Consider the following 12,554-nt stretch of genomic DNA (forward strand, 5'->3'; position numbering starts at 1 on the left):
AAATTTTGATGGAAATTTTTACAAGATTTTGATTTCAATGGATACTTTATAAAAACAAAAAGTTCAAAAAACAAACATTTATGATTTTTAAACAAGTATCTATTATTTATATGATATTTACATCAATGATATTTTGTTACTTATTTTTATGTTTCGTGGAATTTTCTACGATATAATGGAAATATCAATTCACTCCTCTATCTATATCAAAACTATGAAAACAATGAAAATATCGACATGTCGACGAAAATTTAATATCTTGATAATGTTATTAATCAAGACTCAAAATATCTCCGAAAAAGAAACTAAAAAATTAATTAAAATGTTATTTATCATGAGGAAATGACGTCGTCTCGTACATGTCATGTGAAGCGCTCGTTTCGGCTCGGCAACGCACGGAAAGGATAGGAAAGACCTGCATCCAAACGGAGCTACTAAAACCCTAACCCCAGAAATAGCCGATTCTGCGCCGTCTTTCATATATTAAGAACAACATTCGTTCGCTGGTCGGAGGAGAGAGAGAGAGTGATCGAGACGGCCGCCGGAGAGCCCGTCAACAATGTCGAAGCGAGGTATGATCTGATCGTTCTATCTCCGTCCACTTTCCTTTTACCGATGTTCTCTTCATACGCTACTGTAAATGCAATAGTTGATTTGATCCTTTGCTTGCTACTCTTAGATTTGAGATTTGAGATTTGTTATTGTTTTGTATTTATTTAGGTAGGGGAGGTTCCGCTGGGAACAAATTTAGGATGTCGCTAGGTCTACCTGTGGCGGCTACAGTGAACTGTGCTGACAATACAGGAGCTAAGAACCTTTATATCATTTCGGTGAAGGGGATCAAGGGCCGCCTCAACCGTTTGCCATCAGCTTGTGTTGGTGATATGGTCATGGCGACAGTCAAGAAGGGAAAACCTGACCTCAGGAAGAAGGTGCTACCTGCTGTTATTGTTAGGCAGCGCAAGCCATGGCGCCGAAAGGATGGTGTCTTCATGTACTTTGAAGGTAATATACAACGGAATTTATCTTTCTCGTTTCGATCACCTTTTTTTTTTAAAAAAAAAAAATTTCCGTTTGTGTTATCCTCTTGATATTAGGTTAGTTTGTCTAGATTTATTATCGGCGGATAGCCTGATTGAATCGACCATTTATTAATTTGAAGAGTTTTATGGGTCTGGAGACGGGTTTTGTGTGTGCTGTCAGCCTTTAGTATGTTGTTGATGAAATGTGGGTTGGCAAGGCCTAGAACTCTGTTTGTGATGTTTCATGCTGTTTGTTAATTGTATAGAAGTGACCATCGTTATGGTGTAGAGTGTTTGCCAAAATGGTTTATAAGGGACGTTATTGGGAGTATATTTGGTGTCTTTCTATTGTAATTTTATGGGAAAAGTTATGTAAGCAGTTGTTTCTTTAAAAGAAAAAAATCCAGTAATAATGTTCTTGTGTTAAGAATAGGATCAAGTTATGAACTTAGGATGGTATTGTTGTCATTTATGAGAAGGGTTGTTTCACTAATGGAGTTTAACTATTTTCTTAGATTGTGAGACTGGGTAACTGTCATGTACTTGATATAGACCCATTTAGAATTGAGCTTTACAGTTGTTGAATAACAGCTTTCTGGTTTTGCAGATAATGCTGGTGTCATCGTGAACCCCAAAGGAGAGATGAAGGGTATGATCTTCTTCTACTTTAAACTTAGTATCAAAGTCCATGTGTTGTCTTAAAAATGATATGTAACATGCTCTTAGAAGGAGATAAATCATCATGTCCTGAATACTTAGCCCTTTCATTGACGTTTTATATCCCCGGAATACTGCACCGGATGTCTTACTATGCTGAGACCAGAAAGATTAAAAAGCCAGTTGCCGACTTAGCTAGCAATGTAGTTTTGGAGTACGGATATTGTATCATCTTGATTCGTGTCTATATTTTGGAGGTGTTCTGGCATCTAAACTGTTGTTATTTTGCTTTTGTGGACTTAACTAGTTATTTTTCTTGGGTCATGCAGGTTCTGCTATCACAGGTCCAATTGGAAAGGAATGTGCTGATCTCTGGCCCAGAATTGCAAGTGCTGCTAATGCTATTGTTTGAGTGTGTCAAATCAAGTGAATTGATTTTGTTTTTATCCTTCGATAGACTAGGATTTTAAGATTCGATTTCATTCTGGGATTAACTTATTTTATCTCGAGAAAAAATTATCGTTAAGAGTTTTGGTTGATATTATATTTATGCCTCAGATTTGATTTCTAGAAACCCATCCAAACTACTTCTATCAGTATGCCTGCAGGTCAGAGAAGGAAATGATTGGGAGAAAACCTTGTCATTTCTCGACTTTGCAGCAGGGTTGGGGTTGGTGGATATGGATTATCTCGGGAATTAACAAGGTACTTGAGTTTTGAACAGAATTTCCCCACTTGTAAATTTCAAATATATAGCTAGGAAGAGAGAAACAAATGAGGAATTTCTGTTGCATGGTTTGTTTGGATTCTTCCTGCTTATAATGTGGATCCTTGATGAAGTTAGGTTTCTTTCTATACAAACGACATCCGATAAGCGCTTGGGCTCGTTGCGAAATCTCATCTAATCATAATTTTTGGCTTGCATTTTAGAACATTAAGATCAAATGGCATAAAAGATTTGGATGAGATTTTGAATTGAATATTGCCATTGAAGGCCTTCTATGTAATGAGCTTTTAGCGGCGGAAAACCCGGAGGGAGATGGCTGGATAAATGTCGTAAGTTTTGAACCCGTGAGGAATGTGACATGAATTCTTACGTTTAGGTTCATTCAAGGGTAAAGTACACTTTTGGTCCCTCAAGTTTGGATTGTGTCTTTGATTGTTGTGATGTTAGAAGTGGCCTATTTAGTGTAAGTTTGTACAATGGTTCATAATGGCCTTTGGATCGTTAATTGAGTAATAAATATCATGGTAGTTAAGTTGGTGATTTGAATTGCGAGTCACTATACTAATTTTCTCTCTTATATTTATTCTTTTCCTACATGTTTGTTGAAATGAACCTTGGATTCAGTCTCATAATTGGGTGTATTGAATTGAGCTGAAGGGGTTAAAAACCACACGATTACTGTACAAATGAACAATCGTGAATGTATCCAAAGCCAAAAATAGTGGTAAGCAAATCTAAAAACTCGCCATTTGTAGGCGGGGATGGGGGCGGGGATTCCCCATTGGGGAAACGAGGTCCCCGCGTGACCCCATTCCCTGTTTCCCCGCGGGGATTCTTCGTGGCAGACTTCAATGGAGGGGAGGGATGAGCGAGAGTGAGAGGTGAGGGATGCAGAGAGCGAGAGGGGAGGATGAGTGAGAGCGAGAGGGGAGGGATATTTTGTTGCAGATTGCAGAGAACGAAAGGGGACTGGGGAGGGGATAAAAATATAAATATAAATTCGGGGTCGGGGTGGGGATACTGTCACCATCCCCACCCCGTCCCCAGACGGAGCCCGAATAAATTCCCCGATTTTGACCCCATCCTCGGTCAAATCGAGGAATCCCCGCCCCGACGGGTTTTTTTGCCAACCCTAACCAAAACAAAGCAATCATTGCAATTGTATTAAAGGAAGTTCGTTTGACTTCCAAATTTGGAACGTAAATTCATTCGAAGTTCCTTCATTTCAAATTCATAATGAGGATCTTTCATTGGAACAAAGGGATAGAATGATGAGTCTTCATTGGATGACCACGACTTTGTCGAAGGTGAGGAAGATTAAGAGGAAAAAGAGAGAATATGCCAACTAATTAAAAATATATAAAAAAACTAAATTAATAATTTACCATCTTAATAATATAAATCAACAATTTAATTGCTATCTGACTTTCTCTTAGCCAACTAAAAATTACTATTTAAACTCCAAGGACTAAAAATTAGCCTAGTTGAGGGACCAAATGTGTATTTGCCATGAATGGTCCTTTTAAAAATTATTATTATTATTATTTTTAGAATGAAAGGAGGAAATTACAGGATCATTAAAGCAATCTCAGCTAAAGACATAAGTCACGAGGGAAATGAGCTTGTCCAAATTATAGTGGAAGTTGAATCAACAATGAAAGAAGCCAAAGAGTGAACCACATTGTTACAAGATCTTAAAATACGAGAGATTAAGAAGAAAGCGAGAAGTTGAAGGGATGCTTGTATTTTATCACACCAAACTCCAATTTCATTTTTGTGAGTTAAAGGATCATTGAGAGCCCTAACGACATTGAGAGAATCAAATTCAATTGGAAGATCGTAGTTCAAATTGATTGTCAGATCTAATCCATGATGGATGACTGCTAATTTCGCCTGAAGAGGACTTTGAAAAAGACTGGAATATCCACAAGAAGTTGCAACAATGACATTGAAGTTGTCTCTAATAATGGTCCCAAACCGAGATGAAGATTCTTTGGTAGACCAGGCTCCATCAACATTGAGTTTAAGGCAACTATCTGGAGGAGGAAGCAAAAAAGGAGCAACCGGCAAAGAAAAGGAATGCGAGATTGGAATAGTAGAGATACTATATAAAGTTTTCTTTTGTGATTCTTTGAAGTAAGATTAAATTCAGATAATCTTCGAAGAGACATCAGAGATTGGCTTGTCATGTAAAATAACATTCCTATCATTCCAAATAGCCCAATAAACAATACAAGCGAGAGACAAATCTGAGAAGCTAAGATTCGAACATCATAAAAACCACAAATCGAGCATTGAGCCAACATTGAAGGAAAGAAATAAAACTGAAGGTAAAATACCATTTCATATTTCCTTAGCTCAGTTACAAAGAACTTAAATAACCATTATTGAAAAGTTCTAATTAAAAAAAGAGCAAAACGAGGGTGGGATGGGGATAGGATCGGGAAATACACTTCTCATCTCTGTTCGCATTTAGCATACAGAGAATTTCCTCTACTCCCTCTCCCATTCCTTATTAAGGATGATGTTTGATAAGATTTTCGGAGAAATTTAATTTGTTGAATTTGAACTTTTTATTTGTATTGATTTCAGTATTGTAAGTACAATCTCTAATAAATGATCTTCTGATACTTTCTCTCGAAAAGTACACTTGTCTTGAAGGCTTTGCAACTTGCTCTCAATGTTGACTTGTCTCAAAGACTTCATAGCTTGTTCTTGATATTGAATTTGTCTTGATGGCGTTGTAACTTGCTCTTAATGTTGACTTGTTTCAAGGACTTTGAAGCTTGTTCTCAAAGCTATAGTTCTTGGGTTTGGAAGTTATATGATCTTTGAAGTACTTTTAGTCTTCAAAGACATGTTTGATTCTCAAGAGTTTAATAGAGTCTTTTGCTTTCTAAATTATCTCTAGAATTTCCTCTAAAGTCTCTCACTTTCTGTTTTAGATTGTCTATGAAGTTTTTGACCTTAGAAGCTTCAGAGAGTTTTCTAGTCTTACGGAAAGCTTTTGAGCTTTAGACTTAAGATCTTTAGAAGAGTAAAAGTTGATCATTGGAGTTTAGGTCTTCAAATCTTCAAAAGAGTTACACTCTTCAAAGCTTTAAAGCTTAAGAGTTGTGTTCTTCGATCTTCAAACTTCAATCTTCTATTCTCCAAAGCTTTGGAGCTTTTGAGCTTTGATCTTAAGAGCTTTAGAAATTAAAATCTTCCATCTTTAGAGCTTAAGAGTTTCAATATTTAATTCTTAACAACTTGGGAGCTTTGGTCTTTAGAGCTTGAGAGTTCCAGTTTTTAAATCTTAAGAACTTGAGAGCTTTAGAGTTTTGTTCTTTAGAACTTGAGACCATTAGAGCTTTGGTTTTCGGAACTTCAAAACTTTAGAGCTTTAGTTTTCCCCATCTCCAAAATGAAAGGTAAGACTTTTATTTCTAAAGTTTCCATGGACCTTGAATAGGTTTGGGTTTGGTTGGTCTATGGATATGACCTCTGGGCCAAATAAATTGGGTTTAGGCTTAGTTGACCCTTGAGCCCAAATATTTATATTTAATTAAACCATTCAATCAACGGTCAAGACGAAGACACATGACATCCTCAAAATCGGCCAACTTTTGTCTTCAATTTAAATTTGAGACACATGTCGACCTTTATTTAGTCCCAAAATCAATAATTTGTAATTTCATTATTGACTTGAAAAATAACGTGACAATTTGTGATTGACTAAAATTTCTCATTCAACATGTGGGTCCTCGTCCCAGTAGAAAAATTGAACATCTCTATAATATATGCACCAAAATGATTTTTTTTCTTTTTAATATTTTAAACAAAAAAGAAAAAAGAAAAAAAAACAAGAAAACAACAAGAAAAAACAGATGTGTTTGGAAAACAAACTCTTAAAAGCCAAATTACCCCCACCTTATTTACCTATAAAAAAGGTGGGTAATTTTTTTTTTCCGAGGACCATATGTTTAAACTTTACAGCCTTTTACTTTTTTTCCCCCTTTTGTTGTAAGTTTCCCGGAAAGTTGAATAAAATTCCTTGAGTGAAACAGAGGAAAAACTCAAACCATTAAACGACGAACTTCCTCGACTTTTTTCCCACTACTACTGATGATTCTGACATTACTAACTTCCCAAAAAAAACAAAAAAACAAAATACCCCATTTTTTTCTTCTTCATAATCTCTTCTCTTCTTTTTCATCCTCTCAAATTCTCTCAAAGCTTCTTCAGAAAATGAAAGTTTTAGGGTTCAGTTTATGGAAATGGCAATTCATGAAGCTTGGAAACAGAATTGCAAATTCAGGTTCTTCTATTCCTTATGTGGTTAGTGACACAAAAAACCCATCTTCTTCTTGCTGCTCTTCTTCTTTTAAACACTTGATTTTGAAGCTCAAATCTCAGTGGAAACAGAAGAATTTGAGATGGCAAAACACAAATTTTCAGTATAGTTATGATCTTCAAAGCTACTCTCTTAACTTTGATGATGGTAATTTGCTTCATTGATGATGATGATGATGATGATGATTCTACTCTGTTTCTTAGTGGTGATTTTTCCTTTTTAAACCCATTTTTGTATGTAAACAGTTTGAATAATTAATTATCTTAAATGGGTATGTTTTAATTTGGGATTTTGGGGGAATCTTTTGTTCATGTAATTAACTCTAAAATATGTTTTTTTTTTTTTGGGTTAATGCTTCTCAACTTCTCTGCCTTTTCATAGTTAGATTTGTAAGAAAACTTGTGAATTTCTTCAAATTTTGGTGCTGTTAAATCTGTTTTTTTTTTCTCTTTAGTATAAATGAGAGAATGAGATTTCAAATCTACGACTTCAAAGGAGAGAGTACATAACAATTATCGGTTATGTTCATATTGTTATCTGTTAAATCTGTTTTTTTAGTAACAAAGATTTGAAACTTTGACTTCAAGAATAGGAGTGCATATTAATTATTATTGAGTTAGGTTGGATGTTCGCCCTTATATTTCTCCTTATTCTGATTAACTTTTCTACAATCTCATAGTCAGATTTGTAAAAATCTTGTCAGTTTCTTTAAATTTTGTGGCTGAAATGCATTCTTTTAGTACAAACGAGAAAATGAAACTTGAAACTTTTAAGGGAAAGAGTACATAACAATTATTGGTCGTGTTGTTTTCTATAAAGATTCGAGTTGTAAAACCTTTTCAAATGAATAAGATCCTAATTTCGATGAGGACAAAAATAAACAGGTGTGGTAATTTTATCGATTTGATTTATTCTTTATATAATCAAATTACCCTGCATATATATATATATATATAAACAATAATTGCGAAACTGAATAGAATCTAAAGAAGATAATAATTATAGTAAATATTTTACTATTCTCACAGTGAGTAAAACTCAAGTGACTTTTTTCACTTGTTCTTTTACTTCAACTTTAGATTCTTTTTTTAAAAAAAAAAAAAAAAAAAAATTATATCGTTACCTAATTTAAAAAATTGAAAGCATGATTTTTTTATTTTTTTTTTGGTTCTTAGATGGTTAGGTTTTATTCTTGATTTTTCACTCAATACACCCTTTGGTTATCATCTTAATTTAAATTATTTACAATGACATTAGTTTTCACTAAGTTAAACCTAAAAATTAGGTCATGACTATTTTAAATTAATTAATTAAAAATTAATATCAAAGACTATAAGTAAATATATTAAAATCTAGGGATTACATAAAAACTTAACTCAAAACTCAAACATAAAAGTATAATATTTTGAAACTTAAAGATTAAATAGAAATTAAACTAAAAACTCAAAGGATAAAAGTGTAAAATCTTAAAAATCTAAATGAAACATTATAGAGATGTTTGGGATACTAAATTGAGTTATAAATTTCGAGTTAATACGATAGAATTAAAAAATTTATATTTGATGAACAAACACGTAAATGTAAAAAAGAAAAAATTCGTTAAATGAAGAAATTTCAATTATATTTTAACCTTAATAAATAATAAAAATAAATGATTAATAAAACAGAATATATTTAAATTACCATTTATTATCTAGTGGAGAGAGAGAGAGAAAGTTGAATGTGGAAGAAGACATTTCTTGTACTATTTCTATAAATGGAAGATTTGATCTCCACTTCTCCACTTTCTAGACATTTGGATTTTATGCAGAGAGAGAGAGAGAGAGAGAGAGAGAGAGGAGTTGTTTTGTTTGGGACCATACATAAACATAACAAGCATACCATTTCTTTATTTTATTATTTTGTGGTTCATAAGATATGCCCATTCCTCTCTCTCCTTTTATCATTTTTCATTCTTCAATGACTCTATTGCCTTTCAACTCACTTCCATTTTGTCTTATTATATCATTATTTTTAAAAGTTATAAATTTCATCTACAAACTCTCAAATTTATATTTTAGAAGAAGTTTTCATGGGAATCGAATTTCTGATATCGAGATTGATAATATATATTTAGATTGAGACAAAATTAATTAAGATTCCGTTTGGTAACCATTTTCTTTTAAAACTAAGCCTATTTTTTCTAATTATTTGTATATTTATTAAGTACAATGGTTGAATTATTGGCCAAACTCAAAAAACAAAAATAACGTTTTGAAAGCTAGTTTTTTTATTTTTCAAAATTTGGCTTGATTTTTTAAACCATAGATGAAAAATAGATAACAAATGAACAAATTTGAAGGTAGAAATAGCGTCATAGACTTAATTTTAAAAACAAAGACTAAAAACAAAATGGTTACCAAACATGATTGAAGTTCTTTTCATTTTCTACATATCAATTTTCAACTTTTTAGTGTGAATATATGAATCACAAAATTGAAGGTTTGTATATGTAAAATCTTATACAAATTTAATCTAATATTTTAGGGGCATATTAGACACAAATTAAATTATTACGTAATTTCAGAATCATATTAGACCTTCATTAACTAAAACTTTGTTTGGTAACCATTTGGTTTTTTTGTTATAAGTTTTTTAAAACTAAGTATATAAATACTAATTCCACCCGATTTCTTATTTTATTATCTACTATCTACCAATATTTTAAAAAATTAAGCCCAAGTTTAAAAAACTAAAAAAATAACTTTTAAAAACTTGCTTTTTTGTTTTTAGAATTTGGCTAAAAATTCAACTCTACTTATAATTTCTCGTGTTTGTTGAGCTACAATATATATATATATATATATATATATATATATATATATAATGACAAAATTATTGAAAATATATAAAAATAATAACAAATATCATGGTCTATCGCAAAATTTTGATATTTTTGTAAATATTTTAGTTTATTTTTCTATATTTGAAAATAACATTGTATATTATATATATATTAAAATCCACTCTATAACTCATAGAAAATAAAGATTCTCTTATCTGATGTAAGCTAGATGGGAAGTAAAGTGCTTGAATAAAGGGGAGATGGGAAAAAGAAAAGGGAAACTCCCTTTAGGTTTTGTCATTACATATAAAAGGGTAACATCAAAATTTTCAGTTTTTATAAATTAAATTGAGAAGAAAAAATGAATAATCTAACAAATTTATATTGTAACAATAATAAGATTTTGTTAGAATTTTGAGAATGTTAAATAGAATAGGAAAGGAGAAGAGAGACCCACAGCCTCAGTTTGGTCCTCTGCCAAACCCATGTGAAAGGAAAGGGTGGGAATAAATAATAATGAAGAATGAAATTTGATGTTTTGGAAGGCAATAAGGATTTGAAGTAACATGACATGATAGCTAGCTTAGCTTCCAAACCCATTATCCACTCACCAGACTACTAAGTACACCCACCATCTTTCCCCACTTCACTTTCAACTTCACCCCCCACTTTTTTTTTTTTTTTTTTTTTCTCTCTCTCTTTAACAATAGTTGAGGTGGGAGAATCGATCCGTTTCTTAAGAAATGGACATAAATAGAAAAAATGTAAGCAATCGAGAATAAGCATAAAGAATTACATATTTCACTAACAGTGTGTTACTACGTCCATGGGTGGGTTGAAGGATGGAATAATTTATTATTAGAGAGAAAATATCATATTATAAATTCAAAGGCACTAGTAGGGTTCAAAGAATTTCTATAGCACACTCCGCATCAGATAACAGATTTAAGACATTCCACCACTTAGAAATATGTCGTCCACTATGTAGTTAGAGTGATCGTTTTAGCTTTTTGTCAAGAATTTTATATAGAAATGATACTTTTTTGTTTTTGCAACTTCAAGTATGAATTCATGTAACTTGATATCAAAAGGTCTAGATTCAACCCAAAAAAAAAAAAAAATCAATTTAACATTCGAGTTTGTGTAGTTTATGTTTTTGGTTGGGTTGGGTCGAGTCGAGTTTTTTTGGCTTTGAACTATTTATCAATACCCAAAACAGTAACTGGACAAAATAGGATGGTCTAAATCCAATGTTTCATTCATTGAAGTCCATATACCCCTTTTTTTCTCCTTCAAGTTGTTTAGTGGCTAACAAGAAATGTCATTAAAAAAAAGTCATGGAGGCAAAGAGAGGGACATCTCTTTCACAAAAGTGGGTTGTGAAAGCAAACCAACCTTGAAAAGCAAAGGCCATATTTTCCTTCACTTGATCATCTGCCAAATACAAACAAAGAATCCAACAGTAGAACTTGCAGTTGAAATCAACCCATCAGAGACAAATCAATCAACTTGGCTCGTCATGGCTTCGGGACAACGATATAATTGTGCAGAATAGAAGAAGATACAAGAGTTGTATAGATAGGAAAATATCGAATTTTAGAAACGACTAAGTTTTCGAGAATAAGGCCTTATACATAGAGTAGAGGAGTTTAGGATGATACCCTTCGATCCATAATAACATGCCTAACAAGCAGAACATCACTACATCCAACCCAAACTCAATTGGATCAAAACGAATCTCAAAACAAAAATCTACTATCTACAAGGAAGTCGAAACCTAACTTTCTCCAGGCATGCACTTGATGATATCGGAATCTCGAGGATCGATAATACCTGCAGCAGACTCAGTAGTACCTTAAGATTTCTAAGTGAAGCATGTCTTATAAACTTCATATCATCTTATAGAGCACCCAACACAACAGCGTATGCATCAGAGTTAAAATCCCACCCATCAACGCATCAGTCATAAATCAACCAAGACACAATGGACTGCATTCCTAAATGCTCCAAGTTGGCAATGAAAACTGGTGCAGAAAGTACATCAGAGCAATTCTCTTGATCACTATGGTTTAAAAATATGCATCACAAAACGTAACTATAGAAATTAGAGACTTGTTTTTTAATGTTGCTCAGCAGGAACAATTTTATATTTTTCATGAGAAATTTATAGTTAGAACTCAAGACATAGTTATTTGTATAACTCATAGTATAGATCATGTTCAAATAAGGTCGTTGTTCCCCAGAAATTTATGGTATTACTGCATTACGAACTTCAAGTAAAAACGAACAGTGTAGATCTGAGAGGATAAAATAATTTATCTACTGTATATTGACGAAGGGAATATATATACTTCAAAGTAGTAAGGGGAATTTTTCAATATCCGCATCCCCACCACACTTGAATAAGAGATTATTAAAGGGGCAGAGAGGGTATAACAAAAAGAATCTATGGCCCATAACATGATTGCGCAAAAAAAAAAAAAACAAACAAACCAGATAAATCCGATGAAAAGGACTATGACACTTCTCATGCAGGTTTTGTATAGTAGTATTAGTAACAAGTCATAAGTTTGAGATCCAGGCTTAAAACAATAATTTATAAATCACTAAGCTGATAGATACATTACATAAGAGACGTGTGGTTTTGAACTAATCACCAACTAAAGTTAAACGGCAATCCAATACCAATAATGCAGCTAAGGCCACTTTTGATAGGCGATTAGTTTTTGGTTGGTTTTTTAAAATTAAGCTTATAAATACTTACTTCCACTCATAAGTTACTGTATTTTACTATCCATTTACTACTAATCTTTTCAAAAGCTAAGCAAAGTTTTGAAAACTAAAAAAAAAAAAAAAAAAAAAAAAAAAAGTAGCTTTTAGAACTTGTTTTATAGAATTTGACTAAGAAGTAAACTGTTACTTCCAGAAATTTGATAATCATAGTATAAAATTTAGAAAAAAACAAGCATAAAAAACAAAGCCTAAGTA

General features: G+C 32.5%; 1 protein-coding gene across 1 annotated transcript; it reads left to right on the forward strand.

Annotated features, from left to right (window-relative positions):
• Nucleotides 1-315: 315 nt before the first annotated feature.
• Nucleotides 316-2,253, forward strand: LOC150034074 (large ribosomal subunit protein uL14x/uL14z/uL14y). The gene is made up of 4 exons (XM_090317588.1): nucleotides 316-572; nucleotides 721-1,005; nucleotides 1,630-1,671; nucleotides 2,009-2,253. Exons 1-4 carry the CDS (start codon nucleotides 560-562, stop codon nucleotides 2,089-2,091), a joined length of 423 nt encoding a protein of 140 aa, XP_090173714.1. The 5' UTR covers nucleotides 316-559; the 3' UTR covers nucleotides 2,092-2,253.
• Nucleotides 2,254-12,554: the final 10,301 nt, after the last annotated feature.

Source organism: Benincasa hispida, chromosome 9 (genome assembly GCF_027475165.1).
Source record: "Benincasa hispida cultivar pf3 chromosome 9, pf3_genome.v1.1, whole genome shotgun sequence".
In the NCBI taxonomy this organism is placed as follows: domain Eukaryota; kingdom Viridiplantae; phylum Streptophyta; class Magnoliopsida; order Cucurbitales; family Cucurbitaceae; genus Benincasa; species Benincasa hispida.